General features: G+C 33.8%; 1 protein-coding gene across 1 annotated transcript in view; it reads left to right on the top strand.

The window, feature by feature from the left end:
• The first annotated feature begins 821 nt into the window (after positions 1-821).
• Positions 822-27,186, top strand: part of CCSER1 (coiled-coil serine rich protein 1) — a 1,196,779-nt gene continuing 1,170,414 nt past the window's right edge. Inside the window, exons 1-2 of the mRNA XM_063108818.1 lie at positions 822-2,145; positions 5,460-5,644. Coding sequence (XP_062964888.1) covers positions 822-2,145; positions 5,460-5,644 — 1,509 coding nt within the window. The remainder of the gene's footprint in view (positions 2,146-5,459; positions 5,645-27,186) is intronic.

Below are 27,186 nucleotides of genomic sequence, written 5' to 3' on the forward strand. Positions count from 1 at the left end.
CTTCTGCCTCTCTCAGTATGTATTCTCACTTCTGTCAAGATTACCAATTGACTTAGCTTTCATTCAAGTCTCTTCTTCAACTCATAGCTGTGGTCCCTTTACAAGTTTAACTTGTTTATAACTTTATTCTATATCCTTTGTGATTTAGTTTCTTCTGCTAATGGCCTGATTACCTCTCAGCTTCCCAAATCAAACTCCAAGGAGAAGGATGTGTCCCAGTTGGTTTTTTATTGAGTGGAGATTTTAGTGTCAGGCCATAACATTGCCTGGTCTGTGATTCTGTTAAGCTTGGGATGATAACTTAATTGAGTCACATGGTGTGAAATATGGGTGCATATGATAGTCACCAATGGGGCAGTGTCGGGACATCTACCTAGAGGGCAATGATCATGGCTGTCACATGTCTACTACACCTGAATAAATAAATATAAAAAGTTAAAATTAAACAACTTACCAAAATTATACAACCAGTTGTCAGTAGTAAGGCTGGATCTTAAATGATGATCTTGCATCTCCCTCCCAACCCAACACACTTTGGAATGGACTTCAAATATTTTCTGTAATCTTGATATTTTGCATCATTATGAAATTTTTATACAAATTATTGGATCACTTTGCTACTTATAAATTTAAAAAAGTCCTTATTAAGTATCAGAATTTTATTATTATTTTAGTATAAAGCAAGTTCTATGTTATGTCTTGAAAAACAATATTTTGTTTTAGTGTCTTATTTATAATTGAATTCCGTTGACTTGTACTTTCCATTTTAACTTTTCTCAGGCTTCTAAATTGGCTATCACAGTGCAAGCATTGGAGTCCCAATGGGGGACTCAGGATCGAGACGATCTACTCTTGTCTCCCGGTTGCCAATATTCAGAAGAAGTATTAGCAGAAGACATGAGTCTCTTCCTTCTTCACCCTCTTCCAGTAATACAGTTGGTGTCCACAGTTCCTCTCCTTCCAGCACTAACTCAAGCTCAGGTAGTACAGGTAAACGCAGGAGCATATTCCGCACTCCTTCTATTAGCTTCCACCATAAGAAGGGAAGTGAACCTAAACAAGAACCTACCAACCAGAACCTTAGTATTTCAAATGGTGCTCAACCTGGCCAAAGCAATATGCAGAAACTGAATTTGGAAGAACCTATTAAAACCAGGGCAAGACATTCTGTTGGTTTCAGTAGTTCACGAAATAAGAAGATAACAAGATCTTTGACAGAGGATTTTGAAAAGGAAAAGGAGCACTCAACTAATAAGAGTGTCTTTATAAATTGTCTAAGTTCTGGCAAAAGTGAGGGGGATGATTCTGGATTCACTGAAGAACAAACTCGCCGTTCTGTTAAGCATTCAACAAGGAAGCTACTCCCTAAATCCTTTTCTTCTCACTATAAATTTTCTAAGCCAGTTCTACAGAGCCAATCCATTTCATTGGTACAACAGTCTGAATTCTCACTGGAAATTACACAGTACCAAGACAGAGAACCTGTATTAGTAAGAGCTTCTCCATCTTGTTCTGTGGATGTAACAGAACGGGCAGGAAGCTCTTTACAATCTCCTTTGCTTTCTGCTGATCTTACCACAGCTCAGACACCTTCAGAATTTTTAGCCTTGACAGAAGATTCTGTGTCTGAAGTGGATGCATTTCCTAAAAGTGGAAGCATGGCATCCCACTGCAACAACTCTGGCCACAATGATTCTACCTCTCAGATCTCTCCCAATCCTGCTGCTGTTGCAAAAACAACAGTAGAACTTAGGGGAACTGTTCCCTGTGCAATTATGTCTCCTGAGAAATGCAGGTTAGAAGGTCGATGTAGCACTGAATCTAATTCCTTACCAGAAACCTCTGCTGCTAATCAGAAGGAAGTGTTATTGCAAACCACTGAACTACCTGTTAGGAATGTGAGCAACTCAGAGACTCATGTACCAGCAGATACTCAAAGAGAAGAAAATATGGTGTTACAAAATGGTGAAACAATGCTGGGGGCAAGTTCTCCAAGGAAACTTGGATTTTACGAGCAACATAAAGCAATAGCTGAACGTGTTAAAGGAATACATCCTATTTCAGAGTCAAAGATAATACCCTCTTCTGGTGATCATCATATTTTTAACAAAGCATCATATGGATATGAAGCAAATCCTGCCAAAGGTATGCTGATTTTCTTTGATAAATGATATGAATTAATTTTCATTATAATTTATTTAGTCTTCTTATTCCATTTCATGAATGGAAACCACATTTTCCTTATTTTTCACTTTCTAAATTCTTTGCTGTTCATAATTTGTTTTAAATGTTTCCCCTACTTGATTCAAACTTACCTCAATTATATTATGCTGAAAATGTAATATTAGTAATGTTATTTGTTTTTCTTAATTGTGTTATCCAGATTCTGACCCTCAGAAGAAAGTAGAAGGGAACTACTTCTATTTGTAATGTGGCTTTATCTAAAATAAGGACTGTCTTTTTTAGGGTTCATTATAGTGGTATTGGTATTTCTTAGTTAACGAAATGTATATATTCCATTCAAAATCATTATAAAAGAAATTCATATAATTTAAATTCTATTTCTTGAGTTAACAAAGCTTTCATTATTAAGTACATTTTAGCATAAGTAATCCCTACCTCTAGGTTCAACAGAATTGCAAGTTTTAGAAATACTGTCCTTGGAGCCTAGAGACCTTGGTTCCAGCCCTGCCTCTGACATTTAAGTAGCTATGTAACTTTGGACACCTTCTCTTTGGTTTAAAAAAACGGGGAGAGGGTGTGAGAATTACTTTAATCTGACTCCAGAAAACATTGTCATTAAGCATAAATTTCAGTTCAAAAATTGTTGAATATATACCACCTACTGGGCTATATTAGACATTATTTTTTATTCTTTTTTTCTCTACTATCATTACTACTGCTGCTGCTGCTGCTGCTAGTACTAATAATAATGCTTCCAACTTTGAAAATGTTTATGTTCCAGATACTGTTTTGTATACTTTGTGTACGTTAATTTAAAAAATATTGCAATCATTACTACTGTTATAAGCTATTTTACAGGAAAGAAATTGGAGCACAGACATGTTGTGTCCATAATCACAAAGGCAATAAGTAATTGATTGGGATACAAACCCTATGAGGTAGGCTTGTATGTTTCCCGTTTACAAATGTGAAAAATGAGGCCGAGGGATCATATAGCATAAGCAAATTATAACTATTTGAGTCCAAATCTCAGGCTCTTAATAGCTATGCTGGCCTACATGTCATGACCTAAAATATTAAATAAAATTTAGGAGTCAAATGATATATTACAATGTCAAGAATAATAGGATTATATAGTTCTTCCACAAATATAGCAATTTTAAAGTTTTAAATGCATGAATTAATTTTCTAGCTCTCTTAATATTTTTCACATTTAATTCAAGATCACTTTTGTGCACCTGACTACTTTTTTCATTTTTGAACTTGGTATCATGCACTATTTCATATAATTTTTACAAAAAGTTTATGTTGCATACATTTTTTATTAATAACTAAAAATTAAGATTAAGTTAAATAACTTTGCAAGGTCACATTTTTAGCAAATGATGGACCTCAGATTGGAATCCAGGCAGTTTTAAAAAGAAATGTCACAATTACCCTAATATGTCTAATTATTATTTAGCATTGACGACTTGCCTCAATATCTAATTGAATACTGTGTATTTTTATCTTTATGGAAACTAGAGAATGACAAACAATTATTTTGGTGACTATATATCTCTTGATAGAAATTGTAATTGTAAGCCATTTCACACATAAAAGTAATTTTGCCAATTTGACAATGTATTGCCTATTCTTGGACAAATAAGCTGGTAATTTTTACAGGGAGAAGATGATAATATGCTATGCTTTATTTTGTGAGAATATCTGTGTGCTATTTATTGGTATTTTATAATCTGGAAGTTTAAAAATTTTAAAACCATTTAAGTATATATATTTCATGTAAGAAAGAGTTGCATACTTAATTCCATAATATTAAGTTTGTTTTGTATTTATTATGAAACATATGGGGCCGACCCCGTGGCGCACTCGGGAGAGTGCGGCTCTGGGAGTGCAGCGGCGCTCCCACCGCGGGTTCGGATCCTATATAGGGATGGCGGGTGCGCTCACTGGCTGAGCGCGGTGTGGACAACACCAAGCCAAGGGTTGCGATCCCCTTACTGGTCACAAAAAAGACAAAAAAAAAAGAAACATATTTAAGTTAGTACTTAATACACATCTGAGTGTGTTAGGTATACAATCATATCAAAATTAATAATGGAATGTTGAGCTCTCTGGCAATTTAATATTTATTCATTGGCTTAAAAAGTTATTTAAAAAGGACTACTATATTTGGCCTAGTAGGTTTTGTCCAGAAGTCTTTAAACCAGTAAATGAACCTAAAAAGAACAGTTTATTCATTCACTCACTCACTCATTGATTTGACAAAATTTATTGCTTTAGCACTGTTTTTTGTACTAGGGATATAGCAATGAATAAAACGGGCATAAATCCCTACCTTCATGTAGCTTACTTTCTCCTGGGAATACTCAGACAATTAACATGCAAATAGATAAATGTCACATGGTAACTGCTGAGAATAAATTTAAAGCAGAATAAAGGATTAGGAAATGGGAAGTAGGATTACAGTTTCCATTGTAAAATGTCTTGAGCAGAGTGGTACCCAAGGTAACATATTAGTAAAGATTTAAAGGAATTTAGACAGTAAGCCACACAAATATTTGAGAGAAGTATATTAGTGCAAAGGTCGTGGGTCAAAATCTGTAGGGCTGGAGCATGCCTGCAATGTTCCAGCGACAGCAAGAGGTCTAGTGTGGCATGAGCAGAGTGGAATAGGGAGTGGGTAGCAAATGATGAGGTTTGAAAGGTAAACAGGTGAACAGGCAGCCCTAGTGTGGGGACAGAGGGATGGGTCATTTCATGAAGAACCTGGTAAACCATTTGAAAAACGTCAGGTTTGGGACTAGAAGAGTGATGGTGGTGAAGCCCATGTATGTTTTAAGTATGTCATTCTGGCTACCATGTGGAAAGTAGATTGTGTGTTGGAGTTGGGGGTGGAGAGGCAAGCGGAAGTAGGTAGAGGCAGGAGAATTTTAGAAAGTATTGCAGTAACCCAGACAAGCATTGAGGGGGTTTGGTCCAGAATCTCAGGGAGGTAGTCAGAAGCGATCAGATTCTGCAATTTGAAGAATATAAGGATGGGATTTGTTTATGATTAATGTGAGCTGTGAAGAAGCCAGGGTTGACTCCAGAAATTTTGAGCTCTTCAAAGAGATTAAATGATGAAGCAAACTGAACTGCCACTGCAAATATAAAAGTTTTTGTGATAGAGAGTTTTTGAATGACACTGAGTTATTCATTGTTCTTCAATGGAACATTTATAAAAACTACAGTTAAATATTTATACTAACTTTTATTAATTTTTCTTTTAATAGTTCTTGCTAGTAGCCTCAGTCCATATCGTGAAGGAAGATTTATAGAGAGGAGACTACGATCTTCATCAGAAGGAACTGCAGGGAGTAGCAGAGCGATTTTGAAACCAAAAGATGGAAACTTAGAAGAAGTTAACAGTTTAAGAAAGCAGAGAGCAGGTTCCTCGTCTTCAAAAATGAACAGTATGGTAAGTATATACACATGTCTGCATATAATAAAATAATGCCATATATATCTGGAATGTTTTTGCATGCCTTTTACAAAACAAACAGACTGAAAGATAGAAACCTCATATTTGAAGGGAAAATTTGTCTCCATAGTTGATGTTGTAAGTCAGACAAGCTCATTTTTCACCTGAGATTCTCATGGGTCAAGACAGATAGGCACAAACCATGATAGCTACCCTTAGTTCCTGTCTTCCTTGCTTCTGTGGAAAATTTGTTACTCTCTATTCTAGAACAAGACCTAGGGTCTTAACACAAGTTAAGAAAAATCCTCTGATCATGAAGATGCCCTTTTACATCATCATTTCACACCATCTCTCCACCCTATAACCACTCTACAAAATGTGTTTTTGTAAACCACATTAGGCCAGTGCCACCCTTAGACCCCTTAATGGACCCTACCCTGATGTTTTCCCAAAGTGCCCCTCCACACACAGGGTGAGGAGCCAGTGTGGAACCTATGGGGTGCACTGCAAAATGCCCATTCAAAGTGTGAACACATTAAAGTAACTGAGATACCAGATTCCTGGTCCAAACTGCCTGCTTTTAGGATGAAGGTGGAGGTTGGGTACGTGTAGAAGGGTATGGTCTGAGCTTGCACGTGAGATGGGGTATCACAGAGGCATGTGTATGAAGCTCCCTCACAGCATGAGATGGAGCTGAGGGTGGCAAGAGATGAGGGGTGGACTGTAGCCTAGGGATCCACGAAGCCTCAGGTCTCACAAATATTAGGGTAGGCTTGTCTTTTGGAGTTCACTTTTCTAACTTTCTCACAAGTGTGTCCTTTTCCAGCAGTATATTTAACTCCTATTATTTAACAGTGTTTCTTTAAAATTATCTACCTACTCATTTATCTACTGTGTATCTACCTACCTACCTACCTATGGATATATGTGAAAAATGCTAAAAAATAACTCACTTATGATATCTCTATGAATTTTAGATAATTAGGCTTCAAATGAAAATATTAGGTCATCAAGATCTGATAATTATATTGTGAAGAAGCCTGAAGATGGTAAGGTAACATTGCATGGTAGTAAAATGATTGTGCTTGAAGTTAGACTTTCTAGCCCTTGTTCTGGCTCAGCCATTTCCTAATCTTGTGCAAATCAGTAACTACAAAACAACAAATGATAATGTGCTTCTTGTTTCCATTACACTAAAAATGATGTGTGTGTTTACTTTTGCACATATAGAAAGATATAATTTCATCTTTCTTTTTATTCTGTTGTGCATTGAAAATGGTATATTGTTATTGTTGCAATTGATATTTTTTGTTAAAGTATGAGAACATGTTAAAAATATTTCCCGTTGATACAACATTCAAAGTTAGGGCTGATGAAGTATTATGAAACATTTCTCTTCACAAAATTTCCATTATTCCTTCACAAATAGGTATTTATATGACTAGTTGTACCCTGTTTATTCAACTTGCCTGGAGTTGGGTCTTTTACATATTCTTTTATAGCTCATGAAATTTTAATAGTACATTCAATGTAAACAATTCTCCTTGTAATATCAAAAAATCACTCTTTTCTTCGTATCCCCTTTCGAGATTTAAAACTTAAAATGTCAAGATACAATAAAATGATTTTGTTCTTTTGAGGCCCTATTTGTGAGTTTTCAAAAAAAGTGTCCTTGCAGTATTATAGGTTTTCCACTAGATGGCAGAATTACACCATTGCTGTTGTGGTGGATTGTCTATTGGAGGTTGAAACAAAAACTTGGTGTAAATACTGACCTGTTCACTGGATTTACAGATACAACTTTTTGAAATAAATACTGACACTTTTTAATGTCCAAGAGAGATCTACCAAAAATTACTTCATGATTTTACTGTTTTTCCTTGGTTACTCTACAGTTTAATCATTAATTAAAAATGTATAACAAATATTTTACTTAACTTATGCAATATTGTAAGGAAGAAATGCTAGAATTCTTTAGGTAATTCTACTTTTATGTGAAACAAGTGATTTATATACTTAGGAACTTGTAGCTTTGTGTGCGAAAAGTGACACATATTCTATATTCCTCTTCCAAAATAATTCAAACAAGTGTATGTATTTAAGAATGCAGGGTTTTTTTTTTTTTACAGCAATAATAACAGTAACATGTATTTTAAACGCTTATTTGAACCAAGGTACTGCTTTTTTTTTTTTTTTTTTTTTTTTGTCTTTTTGTGACCGGTAAGGGGATCGCAACCCTTGGTGTGGTGTTGCCCGCACCGCGCTCAGCCAGTGAGTGCACTGGCCATTCCTATATAGGATCCGAACCTGCGGCGGGAGCGCTACTGTGCTCCCAAGCGCTGCACTCTCCCGAGTGTGCCACGGGGCCGGGGCCGGCCCCCAAGGTTCTGCTTTTAATGCTTCATTATATTATCACATTCAGTCCTCACAACAATACTTTAAACTGATACTGTATTAATCAAATTTTGCAAAAGAAAAAATAAGGCATTGAGAAGATAAGCAGCTTGCCCCAAATCACACAGCTAGTAAATGGCAGAGATAGGATTTGGATTTGGATCCTAGCTGTCTAAGTTCAAACCCTACAAGCTTTGGGGAGAATGAATTAGATTTAAAATTAATTTGAGCTATTTTTAAATTTTTCTTGTGTTAATTCTGTGTAAGGAAAGTAACACACTTAAGGCAACCTATTTATGTGATAAGTTGAGGATGCAATCCTCTGCAAAGGATACAAAAAAGAAAAACAAACAAAATTTAGTACTTCTGAACTTAAAATGTAGTTTCTTGATAGGCTAATGACTGTTATCGCTGTCTTTACTGAGAGATATGCTATCAAAAAGGAACTTTGTAACGAAAGAGTATATTTATACTTAGTAGGAACTGCAACCTTTCATATAGTTCATGGGGATTTCAGTTCTACTTATAAGATATGGCTTTATTAATTAAGATGCTGAGGGTTTCCTAAATGACCAAAAATATACCCTAATGGGTTAGATGCACCACAATTGTGTTTTTGTATACTTTTGGGATATTTCAATCTGGAAGAGAAAGGGCAGATGTATTAACTCTTTGAACCTCAGTGGCAGAACAAATTGGGATTTGCTTAAATTTTTACAAGAAAGCAAAATATATTTGGAATAATTTGATAAGCATTCACGTGTTATATTTCATCAAACCACTTTAACAACTTTACTTAATTTTCCTCTGAGTAACTTTCTTGATACTTTTTTAAGTATTGGTCAAAAATTTTAAAAATCTTTTCTAGAAATAAGTTCTTTATTTCTAGGAAATTTCTTTTCAGACTGTGATATATAAATCAGTAAATGTTAGTATTTGTCATGGTTTCTCCAACAGCTTCACACAGTGAATTCTAACTCTAAATATTTACAAGATTATCCTGCTCTAAAAAAATTTTAATGTGAGAGCAAACTCATATATAATGGACAATACAGAGGACCTGGCATCATTTAAGGAAGGAAAGTGCCTGAATGTATAAGTCAGGATAAATTCGGCTAAGTAATAGCAAATAACATCCAAATCTAGTGACCTTGCAATATAAATTTATTTCTCACTCAGTCTACATGTTTATTGTGGAAGGTGCTGGAGGTTCTGTTTAGTATCTCGCCCTTCTGTATCCAGTCTGTTGAAGCAGCTACCATTGTAAACATTGCTTTTTACCATGGCAAAAAGAAAGAGTTCTCTGGAGGTCATGGTTCCAGTAATGAAATGCTATAACCTGTGGGAAACTCATATCACTTGTGACCACGTGATTGGTCAGATCCAATCACATGGCCCAAAGTAGACATGAAAGGAACAAGAAGTATGATCTTGTCCTTGTGTCAGGAAGATGTAGACCCAGATATGTTTGCTGAATGCTAATCACTATTATATTCATAAATACTTTATTATTTCTCAGTTCTTTTAATTAACTAAGATTTCCTGCTTGCCTCTTCCTTCCCTTTTATCCACAGTCATTTAATGGACCCTGACTTCATGCTGTGCTGGTCATTGTGATTGAAAAAGATGAAAATAACTCTGAAATTGAAGGATTCATAGAATTTTGCTCTTTGGGAGGTGCTCTCTTTCTTACTTAAAGGTCTTAGATGTATATCTTAAATGAACTAAGTTTACTTTTTCATTTGACTCAAGGAATCTTACTGTATTTGGATGTATTTATTTTTATTACATTAAATAGTTAGTTTTGAAAGCTGTGTTATCTTTAAATTACTCAGGAAATTCATTCACAAAGTTACCCTGAACTATTTGTGCTAAGTAATTCTGATAGCATTCATTGATGGCCAGTTTTGCTCTGACACAGCATAATTTCTCTCCTTTGCAATTTGGCATCCTGCTGCCTTTGTGTAGAAACTGTGAATGGCACAGTGAAAACGTAAGCTGTAGGACTTCTTCGGTAGAACAGACCAGATTTACATTTGATTTTAAAAAACAAAAAGTAGTTACTTGTAGATCATTAGCTTCTCATGTCATATTTTAATTTTTTGGTATGTTGAACTTTAGAATTTACATATTATTGACAATAGTTGAATAAGCTGAATAATTGAATAGTTGAATAAGACTAATAAAGCCCTGTTTGAGATAGCCAAGCACTTTACTATGTGTTCACTTTTCTTCTGGAGCCTGCTGTTTTCTCAATTATTAGCTTTTCCTTTATTCATTACAGTTCTTTATCCATTCATCCATTTATTAATTTATTCACAGTTTCTCCTAATAAATATTTATTGAGAACCTACTCTGAAGATGCAAAGGTGGAAGAGACAGCCCTCAAGGATTTTAGAGTCTCAGATAGGGAAACATTAAGGTTGAACATAATCTGTCAATACAAGAGATTTAACCATTTTTGACCATCTTTAAATTCAGAATGGGTGGGGCATGCTTGATTTGGATTGTGATCATTGATATCAAAAATTAAGAGGATTCAAAAGAGGCACATGAACTGCTATTTCCCTCATAAGGGAAACATATATGTTTGAACTTATACACGAAACATATATGTACCTTATCTCACGTACTCAATTGATACTCTTAAATATATGCATAACTTCCTTGTGTCTGTGTCTTTTGCTCATTTCGACCACTGAGGCACAGCTGCTGGTGCTGAGCAGGTCACTGAGAGGCAGTGGAATGGTAAAGAAGGTACAAAATGAATCTCAGGATTAATGTTCAAAAACTAGATGCAAAACACACCACTTCTATAATATACCAAGTAAAGGAATTCTACTGGCCTCATTTGGTATATGCGCCTTCACACATTTTGTGGCATGAAAGTTGTTCAAGCTTGAAATTAAGAACAAAGGAAGTATAATGATTAGAAAATATGATTCAAGAAATTTCTCCTCCTAATCGTGAAATCCTTAATGAGACTTTTCAATATGTAAAAATGTTAATGGACTTTTGGAGGTTAAAATAATGATTGTAGCTTTTGGTGTAACTTGCTGTCAATGAAATTAAAGCAAATATCATTGCACAATACAGAGACATTCAATGAGAAAAGGAAACCATTAATATTTTTAAGGAAATGAAGCCATACACCTCATTCTCCTCAATCCTTATAAATTTTAAGAAGGAAAATCACGATATCACTTAATAAACATGAAATTACATTTGTTGATAACTGACACAATAATTTGGGATTAACAGCCCTAATCCATGCCTTTGTTGATTTTTCTAGTTACCAATGATAATTTCCTCTCAGTGTCCTTCTAAGGAAGTTATCACATACATGGCACCCACCGCATAGTTATTGAATAGATGTATAACCTTCGAAGTTATCACATACATGGCATCCACCGCATAGTTATTTGAATGTGTCTCATTTTTTCCTGTCTTTTAGATGGAAGAAACTGTATGTTGGCATTCTTTGCAGTAATTAGTATAGTGCCTGGTATAGAAATAGGCATCTGGGCCGAGCCCGTGGTGCACTCGGGAGAGTGCGGCGCTGGGAGCGCGGAGACGCTTCTGCTGCGGGTTCGGATCCTATATAGGACTGGCCGGTGCACTCACTGGCTGAGTGCTGGTCACGAAAAAGACAGAAAAAAAAAAAAAAAAAAAAGAAATAGGCATCTAATAAATATGAATGAATTAAAGGTAAAATGGCTGGTTAGGTAGTGATATATGTTCATACAGATATGAATTAAGGCTTCTAACACAATTATTGTGTGGTGTGTTTATGCATATTTTTTACATTTTAACACAAATATAGATATTTTTATGATGCATTGTTTGATAAAACTCTGGTTTGTTGATTCTACATTCATGATCAGGAAGTTCATATGAATTATGATATTGTTCCAGTAGAAGCATAATTCATTTTAGGGTTTTCAACCTATGGAATTGTTTCCAGGATCATATCAGTACAATAGTTATGGACTGGCCATACAATGAAGGCAAGAAATAGCTATTTGGATCAAGTTTATCTCTTAATTTTCTATGAGATACCAATTGCTTTGTGCCTATTTTAGGTAACCCCATGGGCTGACACAGCTTTCATAGCATGAGAGAGAATATCTATTGATTTAGGATCCGTGATAAATCTCTGATCATCTGAATAGATGTACAGTCTTCAACACCAAATTGACCTTGAGTAAAATATTTACCTGGAGTCCGAGGTTTTTACATAATTTTCCTCATTTTCCAACTAAAATAAATTTTTCTAAGAGTTATTCTATTATTTTGAAATTTAATACAGCACATTAAATTAACTTTATTAAATTTAATAAGTAAAACAAATTCTGAGTTCCAACGTCAAGAAATATATTGCTACTATATCCAATAATGAGCATTACAGTTTATAGAAAGAGTATAAGTATTTAATATACTTGTGCTGTTTTAAAATAATTTAAAATGGAGACAATTATTTCACAAACTCATATTTTCAATTTCTGAATAAAAAGATATGATTTACAAATGAATTGTTCATATACAATTTCACAGTCTTCCTTTGTGATGACATTTTTGTTTAAATTAATCTTTTCTAAATTAGAGGAGCTGTCATTTTATCACTTTTCCAATTTAATTCAGTGATCATTCACTCTACTGTTAAAGTTTGCTCTGAAGTACCTCCTCTGTTATATAAACTTCTATTGTTCTTAGCTTGTTACATCCAACCTTAACAACCTAAGTATTGATAATTTTAGTTCTCTCTCTTAGGCTCTTTATTGTATACATTTGTAATTACCTCCAAAATTATGATTTTCATACTCAGCTAGTTGGCTTCAACACTACCCACTAATTAGTTTTATGTGCGAATGAGAAATACAAAGGATTTCACTGTCAAGAGAGACTCACATAAATCAGAACTCTTATCAGGTGTCAAGAGACACAGGTGAAACAGGGAGAGAGATGGACTACCTCCCCAGCTCCCCAGGTCCCTTCTTTCTACATCTGATGGGTCTTGGCCCAGACTGTTGGATGAGGTTTGGATTGTTGAATGTGTATAATCACCTCATCTACACAGAAAAAAACATCTCAATATAGAACATCTTCATTTTATATGCAGTTATATAGCATGCATAGACATTTTCCAGGGAGCCATATCTCATACATTTCTAGATTCCAGCTTTGTTTATCATAAGCAATCCTAGATAATTAGACATATTTTGCTGAAAGCAGTCCAAAGATAAACTCTTTTCCTACTAAAAACCATTTAGTTTGCCAGTTTATTTGCTTGCTAGGAAGTCTGTCATGAGTACGTTCATAAGGAGATTATACCAGGTCATCTGCCTTCTTACTTTCCTGGAAGCATCCACTATTTACCTAACTGCTTGACCCAGGCAGTGAGTGTGAACTTTGAGCACTCCCCTCAAACTATCCTGTTTTTGCAAACCTCCACCCCCAGCAAAAATGTTTTTATCCATCAGTCCTTCATTTTCTCTGATCTTACAGAAGTATTTTTCCTATCATTCTTCCAAAGCAAATGTTTCCACCAGTTGTCTTGATTTCAACTCCTCACCTATTTTATTTTTTTGAAATTTTCTTTTAGCTATACAGTGTTATATCTTTTATCTTAAGGCAGGCAAGAAACCCTATTGAACTCTAATACGTGGTATTCTGTATTTAAATAAACAAAGCTGTATTTGCTCATAGGAAACCACATTATCATTTTTTTTAGTATACCTGCGATGAAAAGTATAATGCTTCTATTTTGTCCCCCAAAAAATCTTCTTATGAAATTGGAATATATCTTTTTTTCCAAAATTTACTTATTTTAAAATGAGAGATAAGATTGTATGTATTTATCAGGTATAGCATGATGTTTTGAAGTTTGTGTACATTGTGGAATGGTTAAATCTAGTTTATTAAAATATGCATTACCTCACATACGTCACTTACTTTAGAACAGTACTACATCAGTGTGTTTCTTGTGTTTTTTTCTTTAGTTTCTTCTCTATCTCTTTATTGATGTTAGTTTACAACTCTGCCAAGTTTTTCATTCTTGAGAAAAACAAACAAAAAATAACTTTTCCTACATCCTGACTGCTCCTAAAGCTCTCCATTCTATTTCACTTTTTCCCTACAAGGCAAACAGTCCTGACTTCTCTGTTGTCCATGAGTTCCTCAGTCTCATGTATTTTAGCTCCTATAATGTATAGTTTACTCAACATGGGCTTTATTGACATTTTGTCCTGGATAATTCCTTGTTAGAGGGGCTGTCTCGTGCACTGTAGGATGTTTAATAGCATCCCTGACCACTATGTGCTCAATGCCAGGGAACCCCAAGTTGTGACAGCTGAATATATTTCCAGATATCGCCAAATGTGTCCTGGTAGACAAAAATAGCCCCCAGTTGAGAACTACTTGAAAGTCATTGGTGACTTTGCTAATTTTAATGCCCTTTAAAAATCTTCATCTTTTCTTGACTTCTGTTCATCATTTAACACTGTTGAGGACTCTTTGTATATATGCTCTCTTCTTTTTGCAGTGGTAACTTTCCCCTTGTTATTCTTCCCTCCTTTTCTCCTTCCAGACTCTTTTGCAGGCTGCTTCTTCACACCTGGACTTTAAACACAGCTATTTCTTGGCATTCGGTCCTTGGCCTTATTGCCTTTTCCATTACCTGTCCTATCTGAAAACTTAAAATACAGGGGAAGTTATGTGTGGATTCCAAATGAAAAGGTTGGGAATCTTTGTTATATCTGACAAATTCAAATAGGTATGAAAATCACAATGTATTAGATTTACAGAAATAGAATGACAGCTTATGAAAAATTTATTTGCATAGGAGAGTAGCTGAAACTCTGAGGGCAATTATCCTTGGAGTAGATGTAGAGAAATATGCCATGAATTGACTTTTGCCTTAGTAGTTTATAGCTTCTCTTCCTTTGTGTTTTCCTCATCTATATTAGTATTCTAATTTTTGCTTTTCTACACATTTACTGCAGCCTCCTTTTAAGATACTCCAATAATTCTCAATCTCCTCCCACCCCGTGTGTAAAGTCACATTGGAGAAGCAGCAACTATATCACTTAAAATAGAACCTGCCTATTAGGATTAGTGTAATACTTTTCAATAATAAATTCTACCCTCACTGCTATCACCCACCATTACGTGTTTTTTTTTTTTCAAGTTGATAGCATCTTAAGTTGGGTAAAGAACAGACAGTGATAGAAGTTGTGGGCATTGTGCAAGCAGCAGGTATTTGATGTTCCATGAAACTTGGCAACTACCTCAAAACCACACACTGCCCACTTCTGTCCTACACTGCAGCCTCTGCTACTGCTGTGTCTCCTTTGTCTCCATCAATGCCTCCCAGGATTGTGCCTCAAGCTGAATTGTGCCTCAGTCTGGCCCTGGTCCATGAGGAGCTGGTGGTGTGCAGAGTGTGTTTGTTGGGAGGGGTGGGAAGTTTTAATCACCGTTTCAGAAGTAAAGAAAATCTATAAAATACCTTCAGATCTTAAAAATATAAAAAAAAGTAATAAGGCGGTAAAAATGTAGTAAATTAATAAACACTTAAACACTTTTATGATGTTTTCATACTTTCTCACACTTCTGTGTTTTCTAAATGCCTTTGGTACTTTCTAATCTTTAATATGTTATATGAATATGTGTTATTTTGTTGTTGTGAAAGATGTCTAGAATAAATGCACATTGCTTAAAAATCAAATGCAAACTCTCTCCTAACACACGAACATGATCAAAATAGAAAAATTTACAAAATAGAAATTCATTTTTGTCAGTTAAGCATGATTTTTACTTATTGTAAGCAAGTACAGTGTGATAAAAACAGCAAGTGATTTGGCAAAGTACACCAATTTCCAATCTCATCTTTTTGACTTAATAATAATAATATGTCTTACCTCATAGAGTTGATGTAAGAATCAAATAATATATTTTATGTGAAAAGTCTTTTTAAATTTTAAAGTGGTATATAACTGAATATGATTGTTGTTTTTATTAATAATATTGTAACAGCTGGAAAAATTGAAATAAAAATAGTTTTGCCTTTTAAAGTAGTCATTTAGAAGAAAAATATTTTAAAAGCCAAACTCATGTTTATAGTGTATCTTATCATGACAATAAGTTAGTTCCTTTAAGCCACGACAAAAGAAGTCCTTAAAAGTTCAAGTTATTTACAAATTAGTGCTTTACAAGGGCAAACCGGTATTTATTTGATTTCTCATTTAGTAATTTTTCAGAAACTCACACGTTTTTCAAAATCAATTTATATTGTTTAGAAAAATTAATCAAGCACTGCACTTAGGATTTGAATACTTCCCTATATTTATATTACACTCTAATTAGATTGTTTACTCAAACCAGTTATTTACTGAATATTAAATTGGGGAAAAAGCATCTTTTCTTAAGACAGGTGTCCTCACTATTTACAAAGAAATTTTATTTGCATTTTTTGTTTTCTTAATTAAAAAGCAAGTTTAACCATGGTAGACATTTGTTTAGATACTTATGTAACTCCTTACATTATAGCCTTGTAATTTACTAATTTAAAATTATCTTCTATTAAATTTTAAGATAATGCTGTCCGATGTAGTAATAGACAATGACTTCAGAGACAAAAAATAATGTTGAAGAAAATAATTAATTGTAGATTACCTTATCTATTTTCCTTTAAGAATAAATTTTGAACTTAGTGTATTTAGTAATACTAGTCTGTCCTGTGATAATTTAAGATCTCTAAACTTTTATGAGAGAAACTTTTATAACATATGCAAGTTTTTGTCCTTGTCTTTCTTCTTTCTTCATTCCATTGGAAGAATACCTCCACCAGTATAGTATTCAGCCTGAATATTTAAACTATATAGCATTTGAAATAGAGGGTAACCAGCTGTCGGATAATTCATATCATGTATTAGGCCCTGTTTAGGATGAGACACTACATCTCAGCATGCTGTTGCCTTCAGTAGTTTTATGTTCCAAAGAAATGTGGGTACATTAATACAAATAGTGATTTTAAATGAAAAGATCAGCCACCTACCTATGGTTCATGAATCACAGTGATTTTCTCTCTCTTTCTCTCTCTCTCTCTTTTAGTTTTTAATAATAATAATAAAAGTATATAAAAAGTATCACTGAGCCAACTGGGTGCCAGAGTACACTGATAGTAAAGCTTTAACTTGACCCAAAGTCCATTGGAAGTTGCTATAGCTGAGAAAAAAAGAACTGAAGCATAGATGCTGGGCTTACATTTAGAAGAAGAGAAAGGAACTATTAATGCGTGCTCTTCTCCAATAGCACTTATCTCTATAGGAAGTCCTGCATAACAAAAGGGAGTTGGAACACCATTAAGTTTTATGAAGTGATACTACGATTTCTTGAAGGGAACTTACTGTTACGCTGCTGGAAGCCTATAAGGTCTGTTAACTAAAGAAGTTCAAAGATAGCCACTGTTGTTCAGTATATAGTTTTGCTTTGTATTTTTTGATTCAGTGCAGTGGGGTTGAACATAAAAGATGATAGAATCTTCAGCTTTTCATGATTATTTCCTTGTTAATGTAGACCATTAGGTAATTTTTAAGAAATCAGAACAATTGACCCATACAAATGATTTGTACAGAAATTATTTTTTGTTTTTGCAAAACAACAACATAAAATAAAGGGATTTCCCAATTTTGGCACTCTGGCTTTGCTAAAAGTTTTTATATTCTTTTAAAAATAAGAATACTTTTACCATAAAACAGCAAATTATTCTGGTTCAATAAGCAAGCTTATTTTACTAAAGGAATAGATAAAAGCTTCACTAAAATATATATATATATATATATATTTTTTTTTTTACCAAAACAGGATTTCATAATAAAAGAACAGTAGAATTGCTTAGGATAAAGCAGCAGTCAAACTTGAAGAAAAAATAAAAAGATATTTTATTAGGTGATCTTAATGGCCATGTAAAGTTGGATCCAGTGCTAGCCGTGTGTCCAGCCCAAAGCATTAGGCACTGTGTGAGGGGATTGGGATGACATGGTCAACAGGAAGAGAATTCTCCTTACTCATGGCAGCTAAGTTATATGGTATTAAAAGAAAAATAAGAGAAAGTCTTGATTTTTAAAATTTAGATTTCCTATGACAGCCATGGAATGCTTACATTCTGAAAAGATAGGTTTCTTACCCTCAAGGACACCTAACTAAATTAGGTGAGAAAGGAGCGGTTCTGGGACTGTTACAGATCTAATGAACGAATATTGAGCAGCCCATTAACAACTGTGAAAGATAGAAGTAAGGGAACGGAAGGGGATATAATTAGCTTTTAATTATTGGTGAGGTAGAGCAAAGGTTTAAGTAAAATAAGTCCAGTTCATTTCTTTAGTGAACATTGTGGGCTGTGTTCCTTCAGCCAGAAACTGGGCTAGTCATTGTGTGTTCAAGGAAATGTAAAACAGGTGTTTTTGTTTTTGTTTTTTAGTTTATAAAGTTATCTTGTATCTTTGTTCAGATAATCTTATAAATTGTCATGTCCACAAAACAGAACTCGTAGGATGTAGAACTCAGATCAGTGAAATGAGCTGTCTTCCCCTGTTTTTAATTCTTTCCCTCTATCCCTTTTTTACATTTCTTAGTGTCAACTCTCTTCTCAAAAATAAAAATAAAACATGACTCAAAATAACAAAACTCAGTTGCATATTAAAAGTATGAGATTCGAGAAAGCAGGTAAATTATATATTGCTTCTTTTATTCCCTCACGTGAATCTTTTACTTTTAGTTAAAAGTGTTAGCCAAACTGACTTTGGGACTATAAAGCACTAGCATCACTTTAGTTACAACATGTCATTTCTATTTCACTAAATACATTTTATTTTTATTTTATAATAATTTTATACATACAGGAAAGTTAAAAGAACTGTACAAAGAACTCCCATATGTCCCTTATGTAGATTCAGCAGTTGTTAATCTTTACCACATTTCCTTCTCTCTCTCCTCCTTTCTCTGTGGTGATTCATATGTATGTTATTTATATTATTTTTCTGAAATGTGTGAGCATAAGTTGAAGACATCATGATCCATTACTCTCAAATACTTTAACATGTATTTTATAAGACGAAGGGTATTCTCTTATATTACAAGGCATCAAAATCAGAAAATTTATCTTACATAATTTAAATTTATATTCAATTTTCCCCAATTGTTTTGATTTTTTTAATTCAGGCTCCAATACAGAATTATGTGTTATAATTTGTCGTCATGCCTCTTTAGTCTCATTTAATCTGGAATAGTTTTTCACCAATATTTCTCTCACATGGCATTAACACTCATGATAGTTACTTTTTATAATGTTCCTCAGTTCATGCTTGTCTGGTATTTCATAATTAGATTCAGCTTATGCAATTTTTGGAAGAAAAAATACATGTGTAATGTGTTCTTAGTGAATTACATCATGAGGTACATGATGTCAGTTTACCTCATTCTTGGTGATGTTACCTTTGATCACTTGGTAAAGGTGTTTTTTGCTAGGCTTCACCATTGTAAAGTTATTATTTTTTCCTCTTGTTAATTAATAAGCAATCTCTGGAGAGATACTTTAAAGTTATGTAAATATCCTGTTTCTCATCAACTTTTACCAAGAAGTTTTAGTATCCATTGATGATCCCTCCTCCAGTTTTTTTTTTTCAATGATACTTGCATAATAGTGATTTTATAACCCTATCATTCATTTTGCATTTAGTAATTGGCATTCTATAGGGAAGTCTTTTCCCTTTCCCTCTGTTCAGGAAAGTATGCATATACGAGTATGTGTGTATGGATGGATGGATGGATGACTTATCAAAATAGAATCATGGGTTACTACTTTATTCAATGGATTGTAATCCATTACCATCATTATTTATTTTAATGCTCAAATTATTCCAGATTTGATCTGTAGGAGCCCCCTCAATGTGGCTTCTGAATTCCATTTAAAAGAAATCAACTAATGAATGTCTAGTCTTGAATAGGCTAAAGCTGGGTGATAGTTGACACTGAAACACTGAGTGAAGCCACCTTTTAGTAAGTACTAGGCATATATGTCTGGCAGAGTTTTCAGTTCTGGACTGGAAATATTTTAACACTTTCATGCTCTACATTGGTAATATGATTTTCATGGTATATACTCATTCCCCAATAATTTCAAGGGGAATTGGACTATAACTTACATTTTATTTGTGGCTGAGTTAGCCTTTTGCAATAAATAAACAAATAAACAATCATTTAATTTTAAATAAATTTGTGTACAATTCCATTGATTTATTCACTGAATATTTATTGACCGACATTTAAGTACTAGATTTGTTAAACCATGGTGATTCAGTAACAACCTCCACAATGTCTAGGCTACTAGAAGTGTTAGATCTAACAAGGGAAGACAAACAAGTGAAAAAAATACAGACACAATAGGGGCTGACTGGTTAGCTCAGTTGATTAGAGGGCAGCCTTACTACTCCAAGATCATGCGTTTGGATCCCTGTATCAGCCAGCCACCAAAATAAAAACAAAGAACAAAAAATGGAAATGTATGTATAATGGTATTATATGCGCTTTTAATTATAATTAGCAGGATAGAATATTGGCACAAATGAGAGAATGGTAAGGTCTTAAGTGCTCAAAAAAGGTTTCTTTTAAAAAATTTTAATTTCTATTTATTTCTATTTATTTTATTTTATCAATATACAATGTACTTGATTTTCATGTCCCTTTATGATTCCTCCCTCCCCCTCCCTCTCCTTCCTCCCACCCATCAACATCATATCTGTTCACTTGTCTTAACACGTTCAAGGAATTGTGATTGTCCTGTGTTCTTCCCTGCCTCCCCCTTTTGTTTGTGTATTTATTTATTTATTTTTAGCTCCCACAAATAATTGAGAACGTGTGGTATTTCTCTTTCTGTGCCTGACTTATTTCACTTAACATAATTTTTTCAAAGTCCATGTTGCTGCAAATAGTAATATTTCATTCTTTTTTATAGTAGAGTAGAATTCCATTGTGTAGATATGGCACATTTTCTGTATCCACTCATCAGCTGATGGACATTTGGGCTGGTTCCAACTCTTGGCTATTGTAAATAGTGCTGCAGTAAACATTGGAGTACAGGTATCCCTTCAACATGATGATTTCTATTCCTCTGGGTATATTCCCAGCAGTGGAATAGCTGGGTCATATGGTAGATCTATCTGTAATTGTTTGAGGAACCTCCAAACCATTTTCCATAAAGGCTGCACTATTTTGTAGTCCCATCAACAGTGTATGAAAGTTCCTTTTTCTCTGCAACCTCACCAGCATTTATCATTCTCAGTCTTTTGGATATTAGCCATCCTAACTAACATCCTAACAGGAGTGAGATGGCATCTCAGTGTGGTTTTGATTTGTATTTCCCAAATGCCGAGTGATGTTGAACATTTTTTCACGTGTCTGTTGGCAATTTGTATATCTTCATTTGAGAAATGCCTATTCAGCTCCTTTGCCCATTTTTAAATTGGGTTACTTGTTTTATTGCTGTAAAGTTGTTTGAGTTCCTTGTATATTCTAGATATTAATCCTTTGTTAGATGTATATTTTGCAAATATTTTCTCCCACTCTGTTGGTTGCCTTTTAACTCTGTTAATTGTTTCTTTTGCTGCGAAGAAGCTTTTTAGTTTGATATAATCCCATTTGTTTATTTTTCCTTTGGTTGCCTGTGCTTTTGGGGTTGTATTCATGAAGTCTGTACCAGTTCCTACTTCCTGGAGTGTTTCCTATATCTTTTCTTTAAGGAGTTTTATTGTTTCAGAGTGTATATTTAATTCTTTAATCTATTTGGAATTGGTCTAGGTTTATGGTGAGAGGTACGGGTCTACTTTCATTCTCCTGCATATGGATATCCAGTTTATCCAGCACCATTTGCTGAAGAAGTAATCTCTTCCCCAGTGCTTTTGGTGCTTTTGTCAAAGATCAGATCAGATGGCTGTAGGTATATGGGTTGATTTCTGTATTCTCTATTCTATTCCATTGATCCATGTGTCTGTTTTTATGACAATACAATGCTGTTTTGGTTATTATAGCTTTGTAGTACAGTTTAAAGTCAGGTAGTCTCACCACTCCTATCCAACATAGTGTTGGAAGTACTAACCAGAGCAATCAGAGAAGAGAAGGAATTAAAGGGCATCCAGATTGGAAAAGATGAAGTCAGACTGTCACAGTTTGCAGATGACATGATCCTATATATCGAACAGCCTAAAGCCTCTACAAAAAAAACTCTTAAGAGTTGATAAATGACTTCAGCAAAGTAGCAGGATACAAAATCAACACCCCAAAATCAGTAGCATTTCTATACTCCCACAGTGAACATGCAGAAAAAGAAATCAAGAAAGCTAGCCCATTTACTATAGCCACCAAAAAAAAAAAAAAAAAAAAAAAAAAAACTTAGGAATAAAGTTAACCAAGGCTGTGAAAAATCTCTACAATGGGAACTACAAAGCACTGTTGAGAGAAATTAAAGAGGACACAAAAGGTTTCATAGAGTAGATAGAGTCTTCATATAAGATTAGTTCTTATAAATTTTTAAAAAGTTGAAAATATGACTTTTATACATATGTTGAAGATTTATTCAACTAATTAATGTTGAGGAAGAAATACAATTGAAAACTGGTTCAAAGAGTTTTTTAGGAACTGGTTATTCATAGGACATTTAATAAAGAAATATTAGAATAAGATAGTTTGAATACAAAACTGATTACTGTCTTACAAGGCAATAAATTATAATATTTGGTGTGATCTTTTCTAGTAGACAAAAATATTTGTATCCCTATAGGGCACACATCTATAAGTTACCATGTAAATTCACAGAATCCCTTGAATAATAATGGCAAATAGCAAAATCAAAAGTGGGAAACTCTACTTGAGAATTAAGTAAGTCTTCAGAATGACATTGACGAGATAAGTAGTCATGCTCTTGGTGTTATTCAAAATATTTGGATATTTTTCATAGCATTGCTGTCTTTGATCCCAAATATTTTTATGTTACCATTTTATAGTATTATAAATATATCACTGTATTTTACTTACTATATGTATATATATTATGTACGAGGAGTCTTCAAAAAGTCCATGAAAAGATTCATATTATCTTTTAATTCAATTTTTCCATGAACATTTTGAAGTACCCTCATATAATGATGATATAAGATTATTATTGATCTCCAAATAGAGACTGATTCTTTTTTGTATTACAGCATAGTTATTTACATTTGCGCAGCAAAAGATATTAATTAATTGTATGAGCCTCCCTGAGCATAGAGTATTGAGTAATTATTGTCTGGACATGTCATTAAGAAGTATAGGATTAGATCCTTCCAAAGCTTCATTACTTGAGCTTCAATCCTGAGGTTAGGAAACTAAACCTGCCTGTCCGTGAGATGTCTGTTGTGGTACCTATAAATTTGGTTAGTTCCATTTTTCTGAAGTCTCCAAAATTTGTTAAGGTCCCTACTCTTCCAAGAAGTAACTATATTTAAGAATTTAGTTCTTTCCATGAGACTCCAAGAATATATTTTTTGAGAACCCAGTTTTTGGCTTATGCATATCCAGATCTCAAAGAGCTGCTCTCTTTTTCAATGGGTACACAGTTTTAATTGATTTGAGCTCCCAGATAGTCAGAAAAACCTGTAATAAATCAGATTCTCTGTTCTCTCCCACCTGATCAGAAATAGATTCCCATCATCAATCCAATAGAGATCATCAAATAATCAGACCATTAAATTAGGTACCCCACAAATAGAGAAATATTGATCATGTAAAACTAGACTCACATATACCCAGGGGCATTCTTGACCATGTGGTTGAGACTGGCTTAGATTCAAGGCTCTCTATTCCCTCATCTGGCTATGACAAGGAACACAGCTGAAGCCAAAATTTTCACATAGGGTGCTCTCTCGACTATACAGTTGTTCCTGGATTAGTGGTTCAAGACAAGACACGTACTCAACAGTGTTGGTATTTGATTGTGGAAAGGAACACAGCCCTAAGAAAGAGTTAGACAGGAAACAGACAGAATAACAGAATTTGTCAGAAACAAAAAACAACAAATCCCAAACCCCAAACAAACAAAGAAATAGAACTGTGAAAAATCAGAAGAAAGAAAAAGAAAAAAAAAAGAAAATCAGCAAAGGTAAAATGCTATTGCCACTTGGAGGTCACTTTGGGATCTAAGAATGGACATGTCTGGTCTTAACCAGACTGTGAAGCAATGCATTTTAATTCTAAAAGAATGCATTTTAATTGGCACTAGCATGTGAGTCCACTTCAGCACCTCAGTGGGTCCTCCAAAACTGTCAAAGTATAATTTTCAAAAGTATAAAACATTTTACATGAATATAGATTGGACAAGAATAAAAAATTTACTCAACTCAATAAGAGAACCACACGCAATGCACAATGGTAAATTAGTTCAAAGAGTGTTTGAGGAACTGAGTATTTATACCAATTTAATAAAGGAATGTTAGAATAATAGTACAAAGTTGAATGTAAAACTGGTTAATATACTTCAGGGCAGTAATTCATTACCATACAAAAGCATTTGTATCTCTGCTGGATACAAATCTACAAGTTACGTGTAACTTCACTGAGTTGGAGCCCTTATAGTAACTGGCAAAATCAAACAATGGTATAATCTCATACAGAATTCAGTAATCTTTGGGAGAGCCTTTTAAAGAATGCTTTAATATGCAGTCATCTTCTTGGCCTTATTTCTAAGTTTTGTGTTCTTAACCCAACCATTACCCCATGGTAAGCTCGTGAGAAACCAAGGGAACATCAGTTTATACCTAGAACAATTAATGAGTAATTGCATTAGTGCATGAAGCATTTCAGAAAGGGAGGAGTGTTGGAATAGAGGTGAGATGTTGACACATATGGGTGAAAGAGATAGAAAGGACTAGGTCAGGGAAAGTCATGTACTATATAGTAAGAATTTTGTTAGGAAGTCAGGAGCCATTGATGATTTTAAGCAGGACAGGGGCATAAAAAGATATGTCTTTTGGAATTATTACTCACTTAATTTTAGATGGATTAAATGAATACATTAGGTGGCTGTGGGTTATAGTAAAAATACCTTACATGAAAAAGTGGCAGTGTTCTGCGTTATCGTGCGAACGCAAAATAGCATATTGACATTTGACATAAACATTTTATATTCCAATTTGGTTGAAACACTTTGCTGCTAAATTAAAACTATTCTCTCAGCACTTAGTCTAAATTTCATTTTGTTGTTCAATTATGCGTTGTTTTACTTTTGCTGCTTTTTTCTAAAAATTGTGAAATTGTGTATTTAAAAGCTTTCTCATTAGTGAATAGTTACTGAATAATGACTAACTTATTAATTAAACCTTTTATAGAGCAATTGAGATATTCCAAAGAGAAGGAAAACATTGAATTATGTCTATTTTGGCTATTTTTCTTTTACTCAGCAATTTGCATACCTTTCTCACATTATGAATTCAGTTATAAGTGCCATAATTTATTAGTGACTGAGGTTACCCAGCCCAATTATGAACAACCCATTCTCTAGCCAAGCCATTTTTTTCCTAATCACTAACCAAATTGTCAAGCTGTAAAATGTCCACTTAATTTTATACACAGGATGGTGTGAAAGATGACACAAGATAATAGGAAAAAAATTATGAAAAACAAAATCTTTTTTGTAGGCAGTGTGGTTGTGGTGATAGGGATTGAACTCTGATTACATTGTAGGTAGCAATGTTTTGATTTTCTTTTTCTTTCTTTTTTTTCTTTTTGTTTTCTTCCTGTGTGCTCATTCTAGAATCAAATATCTTTTTCAAAGTGTTTTTTTTTTTCTTTTTACTAAAGGTGGTGGATGTGAAGGAACAAAGGGCCAGAGAAGAAACCTATATGAGCTGATTGCAGGATTCTCTTCTAATCAAAATATGTCACTACTAAGAAAGAAAAATTAACTATCATATAAGTTTATTTGTTGATAGAAAACAAAGCACTGCACTTTCTAAACCATTTCCTAAACCAGTTCAGAAAGTGAACTTAAAGATGCCAGACTAATTAATTAATGATGAATAGATTAGAAATGAAAAATACAAACATACAAACAAACATCTGAAAAGAAGTAGTGATTATATCTAAGCTTGCGCATTGTCATCATTTTGTCAAGTATTTATTATCAGGAGACCTTAAGTTCTTTTTCCTGATACCTGATAGTGTATGCTTCATATGACTATTTCACCTATAATTTTCATGATTGAACATTTTATAACATTTTTCTCTTTCTTTTTTTTTTAAACCCTTATCAAAGCAAATATTTATTCCACAAATTTATTTAGAGTCAAGGGTGGAGAAAATGGGAAGTTAATATATTTTGTGAGTTTATTATGTATTATGGACTACATAGTCACTTTTCATGTGGGAGATATTATTTCAAGTTTATAACTATTCATAAGAAGAAAAGTTCTCACTAAAGAGCTCTGTGCACTTTTATTAAATGGATGTAGTCATTAAATTATTTCTTCTATTAAATTGAATCCTGTCTTCCTCTCACTTTTGTCTTATTCTCTGATGCTACAGATGATTCCAGTACTTCAGATATTTAAAACATTTTATGTTTTGGCTTTTTTTTTTTAATGAGGAGGTAAAAACTTGCATATTCTTTCAATATTCAGAACCCTCACCATCTCTATTTTATGGTTAGTCTTTGGGGAAATAATTTTTAAAAACATGTAATGTTCACTGAAAAATAGCATAAATTGCATATCTGCACACTGAGTAGAGTGATAGATTTTTTGGTTTGTTTCTGGACAGTGGACTCTGGGAATTGAAAAATTACTTATTTTGTTTCCTTTCAAGAGATTTTGGCATTGACTATAGAAATTTCCACAGAATGCTTAATTTGGCTACTGGCTAGATTAATTTAAGTGAGAGATACATGTTATTGAGTTAAAAGGCCAAAGAGACAATAATAGATTTTAAAAAATTTTTAGTGGTATAAATTTGAGTAAAGAGTGCCCCTTAGGATCATTGATAGGTGGAATCATGTTTCAGATTCCAAGCCTAGGATTGTGCATTTATCATATAAGAAAATGTAAAGTGAATAAAAATTCTTG

This window comes from Cynocephalus volans, chromosome 9, assembly GCF_027409185.1.
Source record: "Cynocephalus volans isolate mCynVol1 chromosome 9, mCynVol1.pri, whole genome shotgun sequence".
Taxonomy (NCBI): Eukaryota; Metazoa; Chordata; class Mammalia; order Dermoptera; family Cynocephalidae; genus Cynocephalus; species Cynocephalus volans.